Here is a 22,113-nt window from a genome sequence, read left to right as displayed (position 1 = left end):
CGGTTTCTTTTGCCCTCCCTAGGAGTAACCAGGAAGTCCAGCAGGGAAGAGCATTTTAACATTGCCTTTGAAAGCAGGAGGAAAACAAGCTGTCTAAATCAATCAAGAGTGTGCATTAGTGATAGTGTTTTCCTCTGGAGGTCTGCATTTGATGTCATATTGACACATAGCTAAGATCAAAGCCCATCTCTGCATCCTGGCTGCTACCAGAGGAATAGCACTGGCCTTTGGGCCCCATATCTTTACAAAGAGCTTGTGATCAACGTGATATTTTATTTTTTTCCCCTCAAACAAGCACCTGTGAAATGTAATTATCCATCAACTAATACCTTTTTTCTCTGAAAAAGTAATTCCTCTCCGTCTTTGAAAATGTTCTGGAAGCAAATACTATGGGTTTTTCCTTTCTGCTTTTGTAAGAAACCTGTAAAATGACAGCTCCCACTCCTGCTGAACAGGCATCAGCTGTTAACTCACTAGGGAAAGCTCTGGATAAAATGTACAGATACTTTGGAACAATCCGGTATTGTTTTTGCTTCCTTAGAATTATTTTGCTTTCTCAGAAAAAAGCAAGCCCCCTTTTTTTTTTTCCCCCCTTTTTTTTTTTTCTGATAATGCAGCTATTGGGCTGATTCATGCTGATACATTTGGAATGATTATTCTGTAATAGTCATCAGTGTCTAAAAAGGATCTCTGTTCTGCCAGAGCTCGGCAGCAGGAGAGAGAAGCCGATGTTTGAATAAGCCCCAAACTTCCCTGTCAGGAGAGGATAACTGCAGGCAGAGAGCTCTGTCAGGAGAGAGCTGGCTTTCTCAGGAGACATCTGGTACCTCCTGCTTCTGTTTGGGCCGGAGCTGCCAATCATTTCCCAGGTATTTCTGGCATCGCTGGATTATGACTTTGCAGCACAGGGAAATTGGGACAGGGCAGAGGGCTGCGTCCCTCTGAGTCACAGCCCACCCTCACAAAAGCTCAGGGGGACAGGAAGGCAATGGCAGGTCGCATGGGTCAATCATGAAGGACATTTGGGTCTGGGCTAATTAAAAATAGCCTGGTTTAGACCTCCTTTGCAGGCTCTGGAAGGCTCCCTGCATAGCTGGGCTTTGCAGCCAAGTTCAAGGTCTAGCCTGTATCTGAAATGGGTTATCTCTGTCCCTGCTGATAGCCCAGATAGGACCTGGATACCCTTGATCTACCTGGGGATAGCAGGCTGAGCCACGTGCTGTCTCGAAAGTATTGGCTCCCGCGGGACCTAGCCAGCAGATTTAATTAGCTTCGTCAACATTTCTTTTTTGTTTTCTGTTGGGTGTTTTTTTGCCTTTTTTTTTTTTTTTAAAAAAAAACAACTTCAGAACAAAGCCCTGTAAAAAGCATCACCCTCCCCCACTCCGTGCTGCTCAGGCACTAGCCACACGTCTGGGATAAGGATGCTCTTGGGAAAGGTGCCGTGCTGAGCTGTTTATGGACCAAGCTTGGAGGAAGATGCTTGACTTGGGCTTGCACAGGTGGTGGCGGGATGGGGGGGGTGCATGGCGCATTCCCCAAGGACAAGCCTGGTTTCTGGGCTGAAGTAACCGCACTCCCATATGGCGAAGAGATTGGAGCTGGCAGGGAGAGGATGAAGCTTTTCTTTGCATCTGAGGAAGAAGCGCGGGGGCTTGGGAAGGGCGGCTGTTCGGCTGGGAGTGACTCACATCCCGGGGAAGTTGTCCCTGCAGGAGCCTGTGCACTGAGTGACAGAGCGTAGATGGGGCTGAGCCTTGAAACCCCACAGCTGCTGGTAGTTCTGCTCTTCCTGCCCTGGGGAAGGACCTGGCCATCCTTCCCCGTATTGTTTTATTATTTGAAGTTCTCTGGGGTTTGTCTTTCCAGGGGGCTCAGTTAATTTTGCCTTGCCCTCTGTCCCCACAAGCGGTAAGGAGGTGCTCACCCCGTTCAGATGGCAGCATTGCTCACCCCGAGCCATTCCCAAGGTCGGCAGCAGAGGGGTGATTACAACCCCCAGCAGAAGAGCACCCTTCTACCTTCCACCAGGACCACAGTGGTCCTCATTGTCTGTGCTACTGGGAGGATAAGATCCCAGTGGCGGGTTTAGCAAGGAGCCTTTCCCTTCCCTGTTCCATCATTAACATTTCCTTTCCTAGAAAAAAATACTTTTCCTTCTTTTTTTCCCCTCCGCTTTTCCACCCCCCGGTTCCAGCAGAGTTTAAGGGAGAAATTCCTGCTTCTTGAGCAGAAAACCTAATCTTCCGTTCCCCTTTCTGCTTCCTACCCCCACGAGAAGTACAGCTGGACTTGAACCCTCAGGCTCTGTCCTTTAGGTCTAGCCTGCCCTTTCTGTCCTACATCGCTGTCGTTCCTGCGGACCTGTCTGAGGGTCAGAGGAGTCCTGCTGCTGAGAAATATCCTGTTGCGGCTGTGTTTGCACAGTAATTACCCCTGCTTATCCCAGAGCAATAACCCGTTCCACCCACTTCTGTGGTTCCTTGAATCCGTCCTCCCACTTGATTGTGCACATCTCGAACAGGCAGGAGGCTGCCCGGCGAGGGGAAGCGCTGCGGCATCTTGGCGTGTCTCAATTTTAAACAGTATTGAAGTTTCGGCTGAAGGCTCTGACGGGCCCGAGGGAATGGGGGGAGAAGGGACAGCAGCTTCCTGTGGATCTCAGCAAAGCAGAGACAGAGCCGTTGCTGATCACCACAAATACCGGCACCGCCATGAATTATGCATTCCTTGTTTAAAGAGAGGTCGCTCTCATCAATAATTGAAAGCTCCCTGCTCTGCCTTCAACATCGCATCTCCCACACCGGGAGTTAGGGAACTCATGAAATCTGCATGGACTTCCTCAAGGTGGCTGTGGGGAGAGGCAGCACAACGCAGGCAAAACAAACCCAAAACCCTGCTGACAGTTTCAGTGGGTGAAATTGAGAGTCATCTGCACCTGCCAGCAGCTCTGCTCCAGTTCTGCCCCTCCTGCCCCTCTCCCCTCCCCGCACATCTCTCCTCCCAGGGTACACACAGAACAGTAGCTTCACAGACATGGTACAAACCAAGATTACGGGGTGTTTCTGGAAGCTTTTGGCTCCGTTAGCTGAGACTAGTTTGCTTTGGGTGATTGCCTAGAAAATCTCTACACTGGATGGCAGGGTGTTCCCGGGGGACAGTTTGAACTGTGAAATTTGTCCCTCTGGGAAGATAATGATCTTTAGAATCTGCATCTCAGGCTACAGACAGACAGCCCTGGGGCTGGGGTCGGTCCAGTGTTCAGGGTCTTCTAAGCCCAGCTCAGACAGGCTGGCTGCCCTGAACCAGAGGCTGCAAAAGCACCTTTCTTGCAGAGCAAACTTTTTGAAAGGTATGGTTCTCATGCGAATCAGGCAGGTGGAGGGCAGAACTGAAACCTCAGAGCAGAACTACCAAAGGCCGTATGATCCTCACCATTTCTGAGTTATCAAAGAGGATGTAAATTGAGCGGCTTTTTGGCAGGGTTCTGGGAGAATCGCAGGAACCTGAACTCCCATGTCAGCTTTACAATTCCCAGTTAGCTGGGCCTCTTCCTGACTTCCACCTTTCTCTACCATTCACCCTACGTGTCCTTCCAAACTACTCTGCAACTCAGGGAAAAAGTCACATATGTGAACTCTTAAAGTTGTATCTGAACAGTGAAGCTGCCTGAGTTGTTCTCCAGCCTGGGAATCCTTATCCCTCTCCCAACATCTGAGCTGCCCTGCCTGTAACAAATTGTACCCTGTTGGTAATTAGTCAACAGCAGTTGAAGAGATCAGTCACATGCGATGCTCTGAACCTCAGCCAGATCTTGCTTCTCTTCAGCACCAATCTGGGGCATCCAGGCTGGGGCTGGGCTTTTCTCCCCTGCATGTGCTTCTTTCATTCTCTTCTCCTGAATCCTTTCAGGTTAATGCCCCCTGCATCAGCACATGAGCTTAAAAAGAGACTGGCTGGTGTTGTGTCCTGGGAATTGAGAAGACTGTCAAAGCAGCGTGAAGCGAGAGTAGTACGAGAAACATTTTGTCCCTATCATACTCAGCTTTGTACTCTGTGAATGTGTTTTTGTTTATTTTTTAATGGAGAACGGAAGATTGATGGATGAAATTAAGAAGAGGGATGTGTAATTGGAAAACAGCTCAAGAAGGCTACAGGCAGCATATTGAAGGCATCCATCAAACATCCAGCTAATGTTGTTAAGGGTGTGTGTAACACAAACAAGGGCTGCAGGAGACACTAGGGGAAAAAAAGAAAAGAAAACGGAAGGGAAGAGAAAGGGGAATAGGCAGGACAGGGGAAACAGCAAGGGAGGAAAAGAGCCAGCAAGAGAGTGCAATCAATAATATTTGTATTGCAAACGCATCCAAAGGCTCCTGTTGGGATCAGTTCGGGACCGTACAAGCACATTAAGAGACAGTCCCTGCCCTCTACAGTTTAAACCCAGGAATTACGGGATGATCGCTGGAGGTGGGCCTAGATCATCACAAAATTTTCTTCGGATCTTGACTCTCATTTAATAGGACCTGCTCTGAATGGGTTTAAAGGCAGAGGGAAGGTAGCTGGTTGTGCCAAGAATACACACAGCAATGCCTGCCAGCCAGGCACGCAATTCATCTGAGCCACTTAGGAGACTTGGGTTTTAATTATAAAAAGGTAGGTAGAAATACGTGCTGTAAACCTCTGCAAGCCCCACTGGGGCCATCAGCAGGCTACCCAGAGGCATTGATGTGTGACTGGGTTTTGATGCTGTGTTTACAAAAGGATGGGCTGATGCTTTAATGGACCACTTAGTGGGAAATATTCCATGTGGGATGGACATGAAGAAAATGCAAAGGGTCTTTGTGTGGGGAAGGAAGGCGAAAAGACAAAGGCTAAAATTATTAGTAGGCCAGGGGATTCCTCTAGTCCTGGAAACAGGGGGAAAGAGACACTCTCAGCGACTGAGAAAAAGCAGGTGAAAGATGTAAACGAACCAAAGAGCACAAGCATGATGGATGCAGGGGATGGCAGTGGGAGAGAGAATGTAATGTTTTAACGAAAAAATAAAATATTCCAAGACAGATTGTCTGAAAATGGGGTTAAAGTCAGCTCCTCTGTGAGGTTCGCAAGCAACCTGGTGCTTTGTGTGGGGTTTAACTTGTTCAGCATTGCATGCTTTGGAAAAGCAATAGAGAGAAGATGTGTGTAGAAATAAATGAGCCAGGAGCACCAGGGGACTTGCACACACAGACAGCATCTCCACTTGTTTGCAGTGTCTGGGAAGCATGAACAGGGCTGGCTGTGAGGAGGAGGAGAAAGAACTAGAAAGGGAATTTGTTAAAGCTCTTCTAACTCTGATCCACTCTCCTCTGTGCTCTCTTGGTAACACAGCTGCCACCACCACCTCCTCCTCTCCTCACTCCAGAAGCGACCTGAGTTTGCAGCAGTGGCAGGCCTGCTGCATAGAAACTGTGCCTGTATTATCAAGGCATTTTATCAAAGGGAAAAAACCCTGGCTGCCTCACTTTAGTGCAGGGACATTTGTAATTGTAAGCATACTAGAGGAAGCAAAGAGCTACAATGACCCCAAGCCAGGGCCCAGGGTGGACCTAGGTGTCTGCTGCCATTACGAGGCAGTGCAGAACCCTCCTTGTATTTCTTTGGTGGCTTTGTCTGTTCTCATGGCCCTGAGTGATGGGAAGCTTTGCTCTGTACTGGTACACTGGTAAGGGAAGGGATTTCCTGGAAGGAAGGCAACCCCTGGTGTGGGTAACACCGCACCCCCCCGCATCCAGCCTAGATCTCTACCTTACCAAACACGTACACCTTTGGCACTAAAGCTTGAAGGAGACATTTGTACTTGCCCTGGACCCAGCTGTCAGAAAGCAATGGAGTTATGCGAGCCAGCATGTTTGCTGCACAAGGCTGCTGCTGGCATCACCAAAGCACTCCTATGTGCCCCTGGCCACACAGGTTCCTTGGCCCACTTCTTCATCAGTTTTCCATCACTTGATAGTAGAGGAATGGGCACCAAGGTGTTTCCTGAGTGAGGAGTAAGAAGCGTTAGAGATTATCACCACAAACAGTTGGTTTGGGTAACAGTGAAGACAGGTTTCCTTGAGGGTTTGTTCCAACGTTGTACCGTTGGTGTCTGACAAGGAACAAGCTCATGTTACAGCAATTTCCTTGATAGGGCTAGTGAGTATCTACTTGCCTGCCAGAAGACTTGCTGAGACATGCTAGTCTTCTGTCAGATTTGGCTGAAATGGGTTTGATGGTTACTGGGAGTCGGGCACTGATGAGCCCTGCAATTGCATAATCCTTGGGTTTTTAGGATACCAAGGTAAAATGTCAGGGAAAAAAACAAAGACAGGCCCTAAGAAGGTCCCAGAGGATCAATTTAGAATAGCATCCCCTGACATCTTCCAGGTGCACCATGTGGCTGCTGTCACTGCAAAGCAGAGCCCTGTTGGACCAGTCATCACGTTTCCTCTCACACGGTTCTCTGAGGCTGAAGCAAGGCAACCCTTCCCCTTCAGACAGATGAGGAGCTGCTGAGCCCCGATCCCAGCAAGGAGTTTCCTTTGCACAAAATGTGCCCACATCCCTTTGAGGACCCTGGTTTTAGATGACTGGCCTTCTGTACACCTAGGAAACCCCTGGCAGAGCAGGAATTTAGAGCCAACTGGTTTGAACCTCCTTTCCATCCTTTGTACCAGTGTGATGCTGTCGCTGTCTTCCCTCAAACTGCCTTCAGCCTAGGAGAGCAAGAGGGCTCGGTGGGGCTGTGCTGTTCAGCAGCTCTCCAGTTCCCAGGGCATGTGACTGTAGTTTCCCGACAGAAATCTCTCTGCAGGAGGCTAATGAAAGTTTTATGCTCCCTTTGCCTCCTAGTGAGCATCGCTGTGGTAGTGAGGAAGTCCACCAGGAGAAGTATTTGGCATCAGAAAGGTAATCCCAGAAGAAACAGATTACAGACGTTACCAGGAAAGAGAGGGGAAGGAGAGAGGGGGGAATAAAACCCAACTATCAAACGTCAGGCAGCCTGCTTGGAGTGATAGCAGAAAGGCCTCAGGTGGTAACAAGTCGCTCTGCTCTGCATCCTTCTATGTTTCCACAGGCTGCTGTTGTGCAGCAGCAGAAGTGGATCCCTCTTTCTGGAGCACTGCTTTTGTTGCTGGTGTGTAATAACAGCACTGGGAGATTTTATACCCTGAGAGGGACTAAAGCAGAAGCTAGAAGAAAATGTTCCTGACCGTATGGCCAGAGCCTACAGAAGGCAGCACATGCACTAGGCAAGCCCATCTGATGTTGGATTTCCAGAAGTCATCTCTGGGTTCTCATGCGTCTGCGATTTACTGCACACAAGGGTCTTTCAGACAGGTGAGCCAGGACTGGGATCTCATCCCGCTATGGCTTTACACAGGGCTGAGTTATGTCCCTGAACAAGTAAGTGGTCTGCAGTAGACATCCTAAAACTTCAGTCTGTACTTTCCAAATGGTTCATTAATGTTGGATATTTTGTTGAAGGCACGGCTACCTTGAGAAGCCAAGGATCTGACCTCCAGGCAGACAGACCGCTTACTAATCATATTAACTAGTGGGAGCTGAAGGTGCTCAACAATTGCGAAAAATCAAGCACAGGATTAGGATCACTGTATCTTGGACCATCTGTAAATAAGCCACCCCCTGTAGCTGACTGTTCCTGATACTTCTGTCCTTTATTTCTCTTTATTTTCTTTTAGTTCCTCTCATCTTAGAGAAAGAGTTTTGAAAATAAATATTGCGATCCCTCAGATCTCACGACTATGTACATCACAGAAATGCTAAGAAAGGCATTAAAGTATTCTGAAGTCTGTGATTTAAACTAATGCTGCTGTGGCCAAACACTGCAAGCCAGGAGTAGAAAGGGACATAGAATAATTAAATTTTTAGCAGGCATCACCAGCACTGTGGAATGACCGAGGCAGGGATTTTGTGGAAAACTCAGTAGGTGATAGTGTACATCCCTGATTGCCTCAATGTATATGCATAAGGAGAATGAATTAAAACTGCAGGAGTGAATGAGATGCTTGCTGTCTTGAAGATACCTGACATTTTCTGGTTTGTCCACTTGCATATGCAGGAACACAAATCTTGCACACAGTTTTAAAAAATTCGACAAAGGAAGCAAATTAAGCGGTCATCACAAAGCTCGGGATTGAATACCAACTCCAGAGAGGGGGCAAGTAACAGTCCTCTCTGGCTTCAGAATCAGCAACATGATCAACCCTAAGTCAAGGACAGTGGGTTCATCACGGGGCAGCAGGAGGTTCTTTATAGCAACATAAATAGATAAAAACTTCTGTTCAATAGCACAGGAATTGGCCAGGGCAGCTGGATAATGGTTCAGGCCTGCCACATTAATGGGGCTCCTTGTAAACTTATACTTAGACAAACGCTTCGCTGGATCGGGGCCCAACATTTATCGTGCCTTCCCTCCAAGCAAGTCAAACACAATCCATTAATTTGGCCTCTAGACTTACTGCCCTAATGTTTGCGGTGACTGATATTTCAGGGCCCTTACACTTTTTTTTCTGCTCTGAAAGTTAGAGAGATGCCTGGGCATTGGAAGCTCTCTGCAGCATGCTGAGGAGACGTAACCTTCTTACCACGCTCCTGATTGCCTTGCCATGGGCTCTTCTCCTAACCTTGTGGCACCAGTACCCAACCACCCACTACCTCAGCCTGCTGAGAAGTAAGTGCAAGAGTTCTGCTGTCAGTGTGCTGGTGGTTGTGATGATTGCTGGTGCGAACCCTCTATAGGAGATGCTCTCTTGAGGGATGGGTTAAACAAAGACAAACTTGCCTGCAGGCCCCCTCAGGGTTTGCCTATAGCAGGCACACAAACTGTTTTTAAGAGTGCGTTAAACATGCACCTTAGGCTGGCTTTGGGGAGAGGATGCTGATGTGCTGAGCACTGGCTCCAAGCAGATGTGTCCCCAGCACTCCCTGGAGAGGAGGCAGCCCAGCAGCGATTAGTTCTCTAACATCTTTCTTCTTCTTCCTTCCTTCCTTCCTTCTGCCCCAGAAGAAACAGATGAGAACGTGACCTCTAAAGCTCTCCTCAATGGTACATCTGCACTGAGAGAAGAAGGCCTCCCGTCATGCATTCGGCAGCAGCAAAGCATAGGGGCAACGCCTAAAGTCATCCAGAATTATGTGTACTCCAGGCCTCCACCATGGTCAGACACCCTGCCAACCATCTTCGTTATCACCCCTACCTACACCCGGCCAGTGCAAAAAGCTGAGCTGACCCGTCTGGCCAACACCTTCCTACACGTACAGAACCTCCACTGGGTGGTGGTGGAGGACTCGCCCCGGAGGACCAACCTGGTATCCAACCTGCTGGAGAAGGCAGGGCTCAACTTCACCCACCTCAATGTGGAAACACCCAAGAGTCTGAAGCTGGGGCTGTCCTGGATCCCATCCCACACCCCAAGGGGGACACTACAGAGGAACCTGGGGCTGCACTGGCTGAGGGACAGCTTCAGCAACACAGCGCCTCCAGAAGGGGTAGTGTATTTTGCTGATGATGATAACACCTACAGCCTGGAGCTCTTTGAAGAGGTAAGAACTGTAAAATTACTTGGGACAGAAAAGCAGCACACAGCTACAAAGCCTCTTAAGGCCAGGCGCACTTGCAAAGACCTTTAAGAAAGGGCTACCATCGGACTCAGCATCAGCCGGGAGGCAAGGGCTCTGGCACGCTGCCTGGAGCCTTCCTCACCTGCTCTGCACTCAGCGGGAGCTGGGTCTAGGGCAGATGCAAACCTATAGCTATGCAAACCCAGCAGCCGTGCTGCAAAGGGCTGAAAGAGCAAAGAGCACATCTGCCATGGTATAGGCTGCAGATGCGGCTCACACAGCACTGCACTAGCCAGAGCCCCTTTTGCCAGGGACCAGAGGATATATACTCCAGAATTTATACCTCTCCTCAGGGAGCACTGACCTGATTTAAATAAGCATCAAAGACAAACTCCTGGCAAAGCACAAATCTGCACTGTTGAAGGGGTGCGATGGGTAGGAGATGTTAGAAATGTTGACTGACTTTTTAATCCACCTTTTCTCCCTGGCTGCCCTTCTGTACTGTGAGTTCCAGCCACCACAACAGGGCTGTGCCCCTGGGATCACAGAACCTTGCCCAGACTTCTGCTGGAAACCTGGATTTTTTGAGATGCCAAGTCTATTGTAAACTTGCAAAAATCCAGTAAAGTCCCTCGTTGCCAATTTAAGCCAAACTGTACTATGCCACTTGCAATACAGAGTTATGCATCAGAACACGTTTCCAGTTTTCAGAATTTTTGAAATCTCTGTTACGCTCATCTTTTCTTACTTCTTTCCTGATCCTTTCTGATCATTTCAGTAAAACCCCACTCTTTTAGGTTAGTAGCCATGGATGGAAGAACAAGGGTGGAGGGAATTCACAATAAATGAGGGCAAAGAAGCATCAGTCAGGGAGGGAGATTACTTGCATGAGGGTGAAGCTGGTGTGAGTGGAGTTGATAATACAGAGCTAGAGGCTTGGTAGAAGTTGTGTTTGGCATTTACCAAAATGATAGCATTTTAAAAAGATGATAGAAGTTCAGATGAGAGCAGAAAACCAAAGGTTTTCCTTCTTCTGAGGGACTGAACGCGAGCACAGAAAAGCAGTGAGTTTGGTGGTCAGAGAAGTCCGTGCTGTAACAGCCTCGTGTCTCTGCAAGCTGTAGCTTCAGGCAGTAGCACAGGCGAACAGGAGCTTGTGCTGCCTGGAGCTGTGTGATTGTGTGGGAGCTCCGCGGGGGAGGACAGGTGCAGGAGATGGTACACGAATGGGTCGGGACAGACAATGCGGGGTTGAATTCTCACAGCACTGTTTCTTTCTGGCACACAGATGCGCTACACGAGGCGGGTGTCCGTCTGGCCGGTGGCTTTTGTTGGGGGGCTGCGGTACGAATCCCCAAAAGTGAGCCCAGCAGGGAAGGTGGTGGGCTGGAAAACCGTCTTTGATCCTAACCGACCCTTTGCTATTGACATGGCTGGATTTGCTATCAGCATCAAGCTGATCCTGGAGAAGCCTCAGGCCAGTTTCAAGCTGGAGGGTGTTAAAGGAGGCTACCAGGAAACTAGTTTGCTGAAGGATCTAGTGACTATGGATGGGCTGGAGCCCAAAGCAGCCAACTGCACGAAGGTGAGTAGGACAAGGGACTTTGAAAGATACGTTCTCCTCGCCGTGTCCTGGCTGCTTTTACAGCCTCCTGCCATGCTCCTCCACCCTCCACTATGCCTGCCCTCTGCTGGCACGTGTCAGTGCCGAATGGTGCTGGGACAGATGGGCAGAGCCTGCCAAATTCTTCACAGATGTGAAGCTCAGGGAGTGCTGAGGAACAGTCTGTGCTATGCACTCTGTGTTAATAAACAGCCTCAGGCATAAAATTCGTGTCCAGGCTACTTTCTTTGAAGAGGAGGGTTGGCAGAAGGTTGAGTCTGGGTTTGTGCTCCAGAACAACCCCTCCTCCTTGACACTGTTTCATGAGCATGTAAAGTCTCTCCCAGGCTCAATCCGGTTGAATCATCGCATGCTTCAAATAGCTGTGAGCCCCAGGTTGCTGAGGATCCCACCCGAGGGATGTGTGCTGCTCTCAGCATTTCCATGGCATCCAGAGCCCCTGAACTCTCCATGATTCCTTCTAGGTGTTGGTCTGGCACACAAGAACTGAGAGGCCCACTCTGGTTAACGAAGGCAAGCGTGGATTTACAGACCCCAGAGTAGAGGTGTAAGCAGAGAGCCAGCTCCAGGGTGTGAGTACTCTTGTCCTTATTGGTTTTGGCAAGGCAAATGATCTGTAGCGGTTTCCTTATTTATGCTATTATTTCCTTAAAGGCTCCGTATATAATTGTCCCAGTAACTCCCTTACCATGCCACCCTTTGCATAAGAAGTAGAACCTCATCTTTACCCACTTGTGGTCTGCATTTCATACTCATTCAAGCCTCCCTGCAGTCCACATGGAAGCTTTGCCTGCATACAGACAGAGAGAAAAGTGGCAGAAGAATCCCATGGTTTCACTGACTAATAATGACAAGCCAAATTCCTTGCTCTCCTATTTCTGCCAGGTCCAAACTCCCTTTAGTGTGGGAGTTGTCCTACAGCGTGTGGCAAGACATCACACTCCTGCAGACGAGCTTTTCCCCCAGCAGCCCTACCACCTCTGTAGGTGGCATCCACCTTCAGTTTTCATCCTGCATTAACAGCCGTGGTGGGAGCGCAGCAGGGAAAGGCTGATGGGACACTTACACCACCTCAAAACAGGAACCAGCAAAGCACAACCTATACAGACTTTCAGAGTTTGAGGGGCTTGCTACCAACATTACCACAGCCAGGAATACATCTGTTGTTGAGGAGAAATAATGAAGGCACTCGGAGTGCCTCTGTAGTCCACAGAGCCAGGTTTAGTGGCAGGATGGGGAACTATGGCAACGACCATAGCTGAGGGCAAGAACATATTAGAGGTGATCAGTGATATGTTCTTAGAACATAGTGATGATATGTTCTTAGAGACTGATGAAGAACAGGCTTCAGAGGAGCTGTGACCTCCTCTGCCAGCTGCCATGCCATCTGATCCCAATATTTGCTCTTGGCAGATTCCTAGCCCAAATGTCCCAAAAGAATAAAGGTATCCAGTTTAGGAGTGCCCAGCTCTTCCCGGAATCTGTGGCAGACTACAGGATGCTGAATGATTTACTCCTACTTTGGAAGATATTCCAGGGCTGCTTTCAGTCCTGACCCCAATGTACATCTCATCTCAGCTCTACCAGTGGAAATAAAACCGATAGCTTTTGTATAGGCAGTCATGAGTATTTTAACTTCTGCACTGACCTGCTGTGTGCATTACTAGTAGCTGCATACAGCATTTCCACGTCATCTCATCATCTCTGAATGACAGCTGTACAAAGAGTGCAAAGCAATCCCAGCGCCTGCACACCCAGCAGCAGACAGGCGGGACAGGAGTCAGCTGCCGAAACCAGGCACGTGGTGCTGCCGCAGGGACCCTGGGGTGGCCTACCTGGCCCTCCTGTGGGGCACAGACTCTTTACTGCCTCTGCCAGCTTTTCATTAATACATCAGATATCCTAGCAACCCATAGATGATGCTAGACACCTAGGCTTAGGCAGCAGCCCTTCTTTTAACCTGTGCTTCTGTGAAATCCACTAGCAGTACCAGGCTCATTTCACATACCCATCCATGCTGGGTTTGCAGTAGCTAAAGCTATGACTGCCTAAACTCAGCTCATAATGACTTAGAATCCAGTTAACTGATCTGGAGGTACCACTTAATTTGTAAAGGATGAGCAGGCTTATAAAACCTCAGACAGATTAGACCTGCCTTGCCTACTTGTCAGAGGAGGGGTTGACTGCACCCCTACAGACGCAGAGCGTGGATGGGACGTTTTCATAAATGTGCCGTGTATGTATCGGTGCTTTCATCCTCACCCTCTCTCCCTGGCCAACAACTCTGCCATCCTCTATGAGCAATGCCACACACCCACTATGGATTTTCATGGGAATGGTTCCTCATATGTCATTTGTTGTGGGAAAGGGAAGCAATCAGTCTGAGAGATCAAGCCACTGCCACTCATGCACCAGCACCCTTACCTAGCGCCGGCCCCCCCTGGTGCATTCAGGCCAGAGTGCTGGCTGGGCCAGCTCTGTAGCTTTTGAAGGAGCTTTCACATGCATTAACAGCAAATTCGACCACAGTCCCTTCCACACCATGGTCTGCTATGTGGGGCAGCTGCTCTGACCTAAGTGGGCAGGTGACACCACTTCAGGAGACACCTGCAAGGTAAATTGCTTGACTGGGTCCTTACTATCAAGGCCACTGAGCTTCAGAACCCTGACAGACATGATCTAGATAAGCCATCCCTGAGGAATAAAAAAAAAAAAAAAAAAAAGAGGTAAAATTGCTCCCCTGAGGATATTTTGTTCTTAGACAGAATAGGGAGACTATTTCTGTCTTTCCCTCATGGCAGTTAGTCCTCGTGGAGGATCAGATGAGTCCCAGACCTCCCAGAGGCCTCCTTCCCCTTTCACACCTGCAGATATGAGCCAGGCAGACACTGTCTGGTGCTCTGTTAACCTCTGCTTTGACCGCTTGCATGGCTGCTTGGCACATGTGCCTAGTTGGTGGGTTGCCACAGACACAGTGTCAAGGGACCTGCTGATTATGTGAAGATCGGGCTCCAACAGGTGCTGAATAAATAGCAGATATTTTGTCCCAACTGGAGTCCACCCTTCTCCACATTCCCACCACCCAGCTGAGTCTGGGGGGAAAAAACTCTTTGCGCCAGATCAGGGCAGATCTGCACAGGGGGAGCAATAAAACACATCAGGGTTTTGTTTTTCACAAGAAAAAAAAAAATAATAACTCAACATTTAGAAAAAGGAAAGCATTTTTCTTTTCTGCACTAGAAATTCTGCTTTTTTTGCTGCCCTGAGAACCATCAGGCAGGATCTGAGATATGCTGGGATTGCGGATCAGGGCTGAGAGCCTCAGCTACTTCCCCAGCCTCTTTATGCAAAGTGGAGAAGCAGGAGGGACAAAAAGGGGGTCTCTGAGCCCATCTTCGGCTGGACAAAGGCTTTCACTGTGGAGATGTGGAAGCTGGTCGTAAGCCTGGCCTCTGAGAAACACTGGGGTCACGTAGAGTATGAAGGGGGATGTGGCGGATGAGGAAAATCCTTGGGATTGTCTGGATTGCAACAGGGGCCACAGAGCAACCGAAAGCTGTGACAGACACGTCCCTGCTGACTGTATTGAAACCCCCTCGAAACACAGGTTTGTCTTCTGAGAGTAGGAGACAGACATTAATTTCTCTTCATATTTTCCTTTTTCAAAGCCCTGAAAACTATCACTTTAAGACTGATGTTATAAAACCCTCCCATTCTTATTACTAACATCTATTTACAGGCAACTGAGAGAAGAGTTTGCTTAGGTTAGCATAGAATTCCTCCTTCCTTCTGATATTTGGAAAGGGGGAAAGAAGTTCATCTGCATTTCAGAGCTTCCAAACAGACTGAACAAGAATCCTCAGACCTCATCCTCCTGTTGTTTCTTTACAAAATTATCAGAAAGGTTAAAATAATGATTTTTATGGGGAGGGGAAAAATAATCCTTCAAAACCTTTTTCTAATTTATAAATAAAATCTCCCAGCTAGGACTTTGTAGTGCGGATAGAACAAGCAGCTCTTCAGCCACGTCCCAGCCCAAAGCTGTGCATAGTGTGGTTGAGGAACCTGTTTACTGATGCCTGCCTGGCATCTACCTGAGCCAGGGGACAGCCTTGTTGGAAAAACGTCTCCTGCCCTGTTGCACTGGATGTGGTATCAACACCTCTATCTCCTTCTTACCCCGTCTTGTGTTTCTTTTGACAGAGGCAGTGGGCAGTGATTGTTCCCAAAGTCTGTCAGCAACCAGAGCAGCTGTGCACCCTGCCTGTTCTGCCCAGCGCTCTGCTCCACTGCTGGAGGATGATAAACACCCCCAAACGTCACCACGCCGATCAGCTCCCACTGCCCCAATGGTGGTAACCAGCAGGGACAGAGCTGATGTGGTGCCCTGCAATCTTACAGCTCTTCACCTTTGACTTTGTGCGCTGGCTCCCGTTCCCCACCTGGGAGAGGAGTGCTTCCCTTCCCCTGCAGGCTCTGTGTTTTTAACCATTCGTTAAAATTTATTAGACGTGACCTCCATTCTCGGCTGTGTCAGCATACAGGCTGAAATCCAGGATGGGTGCGGGTGCCTCTGAAGGTCTCTCCTGGCATACTGTAAAACCTGAGCTTCAGTACAGCAGCTGCGAGCTGCGGTGGTTCAAGGACAGGAGTTGTCGCAAGAGCACAAACACAGACATGTCAGCCTGAGGCTGTTATGCTCTCAAAACAGCTTTCAAACAAAGCTAGCCTGAGAGAGACTTTCCCACTGAAGGATGCACTCAGATACCTACATGGATCAGCCTTCAGTGTTGGAGAGGGAGCTGTGCTGAAGCGCCTCATTTGGGGTTTGGGAGTTCGGAAGGGATCTGGTGCTTACGCCTTGGCTGACACCCTGAACTGCCCTCGCTTGAAGTGGTTTTGGAAAATGCTGCCCCAGATCCCCAGGCCCAAAGGCCTCTGGATAAAGTTTCTCTCCCACTCAGGGAGACCCGGCAGATACTGCACCTCAAAGGCCATCCCTCCATGTCTTGCTGCAGAGACCAGAAAGCAGGGGCAAAGATGGGTGGACTTGAAAGTGTTGTTCCTAGCCTGGAAGCCTGCTGCTGCACCATCAGGTGCTTCGGTAGCCGTAAATTGTGTATACAGACTTGCTTCCTAGAGCTCCAGAGAGGGAAACACCTCTCTGAGGTGAAGGTGGGTGAGAAGTGCTTGTAGGAGAGGAACCCTCAGCCTGCACTCATCTCCTGTGAGAACATCAAGAAATGCAGAGAGACATCATTGGGAAACAGCTCTTGGGCACATAGATGACAACTGAAATAGCAAATGTGACAAGCTCTTCCAAGTGAATTTTGAAAAGCATGTGTGGCGCTGTGAAGAGAGAGGAGACGGTGTCACGTGGAAGGGTTTCCCTTTCCCTTGATAAAACAGGAAGACAGCCAGGTGGAAGGCAGCCCACAAAGGAGGAGGTGGCAAATGAGGGCTGAAGGAAGCATGCACTGGATTAAAAGCACAAGTGTTGGTACCATGTGTGTGCGTGGGGAGTGATGTCGCTGTGACTTTTCCAGGAAGATTCCTCAAATGACCCAGAAACCCCTCTGAACATATCTTGAAAACCATCTTCACTCAGGCCATGAGAACCAAGGCTTTAGGCATTCAAAACACATTGAGGTTTTCACAGCTGGGGGAAAGTTATGAGCAATTGAATCATCTCCTGCCCAAGAAGTTCTGGGCTGGCAGGAAACTTATTTATTTGTTGATTTATTTATACTAGAGTTCTTCTCTGCCTATTCCTCGTTTAGTTTTGTTTTTTAGCTTAGATCACCTGATGCGTTCATGAAGAAAGAATGTTTCCCCCTCGCCCTGGAACAGTAGAGCTTAGCGTTCACTGATGAATGTCATATGTTCTGCGCTCCCTGGGGTTTCTTTACAATGGTGTCTTAAAGTGACAAAATAATCAGAAACACAGCAAGGAGGGGAGCACAGCGAAGGGAATTACAGTTCCTTTATGCAAGAGACGTGGGTGGCACTAAGTTTCTGACTCCTGAGCAATCATAGTGAGGTAAAACCTTGTGCAAAGGAGTGCCTGGCTCAGCAGATAGTCCCCATGGGATCTCAGGAAGCCTCCGTGATGGGGGCTTTTTGAAAGGTATCTGGGAGAGGGAGTTGGTCAATGTTCCCTCAAAAGGGAAACGAGCAGCCACATACCCTGCTATAGGAGGGACGCTGAAGTGCAGGAAGGGGCAAGAGGATGAGATGCCTCCTAACAGAGAGCGGGGCAGGAGAAATCAAAGAATAGGCAACAAATAGAGTAATGGAGACAGTGTTTAGTGAGGCTTAGGCCAGGGTCTTTCTGGATGAACACGCCCAGCACGACAAGGCCACCCTGCCAGCCATCTCAGCACGAAGAAATACCAAATGGGCCATGAAAGCATTGTCTTCTCTGTGCCCTAGAAAGGTCCTCACAGAGCAAGGGTCTGACGTGCTGACACTGGGTAGCATGAAGGAAGCCCAGCATCCACAAAACACTTTTCGTTCTCCATTTGTCAGAGCTTTGTGTCCTGTCCTCTACAGGAGGTAACAGGCCTTGCAGTCCAGTGGGCTTTGCCAACCCATCCTGCTCCAGGCAGGTGGGCTCAATGCTTCCACCCAGTGTGAAACCAAGATTAAGTCCTCTTTGAGGTTTCGGTGAACGAGCAAGAGCAAGGGAATAAAGGAGCTGATTTATGAACCTCCGTTTTCTCCTCTGAGATGGGCAGAGTTTCTGCCCGTATGAACAGGAGGGAATATGGTGATTAATTCCCTGGCTTTTGGTCTCACACGGGTCCTACATAGGGTTTTGGCACTGACAGTGGGTGTTTGTAGCAAGGTTCTACTCCAATTGCAAAGGATACCCACACACGTTTTTAGAGAGTTGTTCTCTCTGCATCCCTGTAAGAAAGCAAAATTATTATTCCCATTTTTCCCACTGGGGACCTGGATCCCAGTGGTATGTGTTACACTGTCAGTTCAGTGATGGTCAGAGTCTGCTCTCAAGGCCAGGCCTATCGCACCATCTCTGTTGTTGCCCCAGTGTGGCCCTGTGGAGGAGAGTTTCTGTGAATCAAGAAATTCTGTCAGTCACTGAATTGTGCAGGACCAAGACCTTGTATGGACAGCATGGATGTACAACAGCTGATATTCCAGGCTAGCAGACATTTGGACCTGTTCAGCACAAACACTCTTTTCCCTGTAGAGCAGCCTAAGGACAGCAAGGGCTGCTGCTGCTGGCTGAGGTGTATCAGCTAAGGGTGGGTGAGTAACAGACGCCACACGATGGCTGTTAGCAGAGCTGGGTGGGAGAACCCAGGCGTGGAGCAGCGGTCAGAGTTACAGGCTTCAGGGAAAGTGAATGCAATAAGGAAGGAAGCTGCAGATCAAGCCTGAAGTATTCAAAGAAGAGAAGGCATCCCAGCGCCTGATTTTTACTAGCATATTAGTACCTGATATTCATGTTCCCTGAGATTCATCCAATTCACCAACCAGTGAATATTACTAACATTTCCTGTTGCAGAAAATACTATTGACAAAGGAAAGAGAATGTCAAGAAAGTACTTTTTAATGGTTATTTATTTATATTGAATGGTACTAGCGCGTTATTAAATATGATGTGAATAGTACGATATTGCACCATTGTCTTGTCTTGCAGTGTAAGTGCTTACTCCTTTTCTAGGAAAACACAGCAGACTGTAATGGAGAATGTATCCGTTTTAGCTGTTCTCGTTTCAAGGGTACGCGCTTGAGTCTTCATCTGACCCAGATGCTACAAAAGAAATTCAAGCAAAAATATTTCAGTCCCTGAGACTGCTGCGATATACGGAGGTAAGGGAAAGAGACAGAAGGAGACAGGAGAATATAGCCTAAGCTCAGTAGGCTCATAGCATCTCTAGCTGCCGTTTTGGTGACATGGTGACCATCGCTGATAATGCTTTGCAAAGGTGCTGACCACTACTCAGAAGTGAGTGGTGGTCAAAACACAGAGCAGGCAGTCAGTTCTCCATCACAAGGAGAGGGGAAAGGTGCCACAAGCTCTCTTAGTGAAACAGCAAGCAAGCGGCGTTGCACGGTCACACCTAAAGAAGGCTGCTGCTGGCAGTGAGCAGGCTGCCTGACCTCTGCAGAGGTCTGCTCTGCAGGTGCTCCGTATCCAGTTGAGCTCTGTTGGGCCAGGCAGCTCCTGCTCACTGTCCTCCCCTCTGAGAAGAGCCAGGACAAGCTCTCCCAGCAGCAGTATGGTAAGTTACAGTTGGACTTGATGATCTTAAAGGTCTTTTCCAACCTAAATGATTCTAGCCTCTGTTCCAACCCCCCTGCCCTGGGCAGGGACACCTTCCACTAGAGCAGGTTGCACAAAGCCCCGTCCAACCTGGCCTGGAACAATTCCAGGGATCCACAGCTTCTCAGGGCAACCTGTGCCAGTGCCTCACCACCCTCACAGTAAAGAATGTCTTCCTAACACCTACTCTAAATCTACCCTCTTTCAGCTTCCCCCTTGTTCAAGCTGTTCCCCCTTGTCCTATCACTACATGCCTTTGTAAAAAGTCCCCTCCTGCTTTCTTGTCAGCCCTGTTAAGTACTGGCAGGCTGCTTAAGGTCTCCCTGGAGCCTTCCCTTCCTCAGGCTGGACAACCCCAACTCTCTCAGCCTGTTTTCACAGAGGAGGTGCTCCAACCCTCTGATCACCTTCGTTGTCTCCTCTGCATTCGCTCCAACAGGTCCGTGTTCTTCTTATGTTGGGGGCCCCAGAGCCAAACACAATACTGCAGGTGGGGTCTCATGAGAGTGGAGTAGAGGGGGACAATCCCCTCCTTCAACCTGCTGTCTGTGCTTCTCATGATGCAGCCTGGGGTACAGTTGGCTTTCTGGGCTCTGAGCACACATTGCTGGGTCATGCTGAGCTTCTCGTCCACCAGTACTCCCTTCCACTTCCTTTGATAGAAACCCTGGGGACTGGGAGGGCAGTGGATAAGACACATCAACTGACACTGCATGAGCACCCTGCTTGGTATCACTCGCGCATCGTTTCTTCCCTCTTTGCTCGGCATTTTCAGGGCCAAGCTTCCCAGACACTCTGCTGCATTTTCAACAGGCATCTGGTGCAGGCCCTAGGAGACAAGGCATGGCAGAGAAGGGGAAAGAGCAAGAGCAAGAATCTTATTAAACAGAGTGAGGTACTTCTCTCAGTCTCTCATCACGTTCAGGGCCGATTGGAGGTGAAATTGCACTTGGAGGGAGGGGAAGCCCCCTCCCCTGGGACAATCCAGAGGCTCTCACACAAACTTAATTTCAAGCTCTGTTGAAGATGGTGTTTGTCTTCTTTTTTTTTTTTTTTTTGGTATGCATTCAATTTAATTTCTCAGGCAGACATGTGAAAATGAGAAAGGCAGACCTTTGACTGTGAAGACAGCCCAGTGCCTGCTTCTTACAGATCCAGGCTCACATTGTTTTCCTCCATCACTGCCCTCAATAAATCTGTGCACAGGGGTTGCTAAAATGCCCGCCGCTTCCCTTCCACGCTTTGGTGCAGGCAGTTAATTTTTTTTTTTTTTGCATTTAAGCAATCCAATTCATTTTTAATTCAAAACACACCCCAGCTTTCCATGGCTCTGTTTAAAACAGGAGCACTGTGACCTTGAAAAGGCTCAGACCTGCAGGCACCATGAAGTTCTGATCTGTACTCTGCTCTCCAGTCCATCCCAGCTTGCCACCTTGTGAGAAAAAGGCTCGTGGTGGTTTCTGATCCACCCATTTCAGTGACAGTGGCTGAAGGGGAAGAAGAGGAACTGCATTTGGTTTTGGAAGGCTCCTGAGGGAGATGTTCCTGGAGATTTAGCTCTCCCAGCCCGCCCAGAAGCATGTGCTGTTCGGCTCCTCTGCAGCTGATCTGGCTAGTTGTGTTTTCCAGTCTTGAGAGCACATATGCACATAGGTAAACCCACCGACTGGGGTAGGCTGTTGTCTTTCCAGCCAACCTGCTGCTTCTGCCCAGGGACTGACACATGGTGACAATTTTTACAGCTAAACCCTGACTGCAAGGAAGTCAGCAGAGCCACCAGCGCAGGACAATTCCAGTGGGTCCGGCATCTCCCTACTTCTGAGATGGATGGAAGCAGGCAGGCCTTGCCCAAGTTGTTCCTACATCGTGATTTCCTACTGTAAGCCAAGGAAGGATTGCAAGCAAAGGATAAAGCGTAAAACAGCACCAGGTCCTAAAACAATTGCTATCTGCAACCCCAGGTCATACCATGAAAATCTTGGTTCCTTTGTTTGTTTCACAGTTGACGCAGAGATTAATTCTTTCCTGTCTGTGGCATTGTACTCGCTGGAGCTTTCAGCAGAACAGCGAGTGTTGCTTTGTTTTACGGGGGGAAGACAAGCAGGGTGGGTTTGCTGTGGTCATGGTGGGAACAGCACAGGGAGAATGTAAATGGTAGAGGCTCACAGCAGTGTGCAAGCAAAGCAATCTTTGCAGCAGCAGCGTTGGGTGGGTCTCAATAAAGCAAAGCTTTGCCCAGGCAAAAAAAAATGTTAAACACATATATATTTTTTTTATTTTAAAAACCTATTAAGCTAAAATTAAATGTGAGATTATGACAATTTGCATCCAGGCCTCAAGCAACTCACTGAAACTGAATGTTCTGTGCAGCAGAGTGACTGAGGTCAAATTTCCTGTAGACATGGCCCCTAAGTCTTGGTCCAGCTCTGAAGCAGGAGTACTCCCAGCTCCCCACATAAATGCTGTCACCCTCTCCCATCTGTTCCCCATGCCACCCTGTTCGGAGGGCAAACAGCCCTGGCTTGGGGCCAGGGCAGTGGCAGGGGAGCCAGCACAGGCTGGGCCTTGGAAAGCAGGGTGAAAGGCT

The 22,113-nt window shown here is 48.9% G+C and overlaps 1 protein-coding gene across 3 annotated transcripts in view; it reads left to right on the top strand.

The window, feature by feature from the left end:
- The window catches only part of LOC102051462 (galactosylgalactosylxylosylprotein 3-beta-glucuronosyltransferase 1-like), a 31,249-nt gene extending 12,379 nt beyond the window's left edge, over window positions 1-18,870 (top strand). The window contains exons 2-6 of one of the 3 annotated variants that reach the window (XM_027816956.2): window positions 8,571-8,719; window positions 9,056-9,591; window positions 10,898-11,194; window positions 11,698-11,805; window positions 15,437-18,870. In XM_027816956.2, the coding sequence (XP_027672757.1) occupies window positions 8,608-8,719; window positions 9,056-9,591; window positions 10,898-11,194; window positions 11,698-11,784 (1,032 nt within the window). In that variant the 5' untranslated portion in view covers window positions 8,571-8,607 and the 3' untranslated portion in view covers window positions 11,785-11,805; window positions 15,437-18,870. Of the gene's footprint in view, window positions 1-8,570; window positions 8,720-9,052; window positions 9,592-10,897; window positions 11,195-11,697; window positions 11,806-15,436 lie in introns of all 3 variants that reach the window. The other 2 variants (XM_027816955.2, XM_027816952.2) reach the window with 2 other exon arrangements.
- Window positions 18,871-22,113: the final 3,243 nt, after the last annotated feature.

This window comes from Falco cherrug, chromosome 5 (assembly GCF_023634085.1).
Source record: "Falco cherrug isolate bFalChe1 chromosome 5, bFalChe1.pri, whole genome shotgun sequence".
In the NCBI taxonomy this organism is placed as follows: Eukaryota; Metazoa; Chordata; class Aves; order Falconiformes; family Falconidae; genus Falco; species Falco cherrug.
The sequence above is the reverse complement of the archived record's forward strand: the minus strand, read 5'-3'. Positions and strand labels throughout refer to the sequence as shown.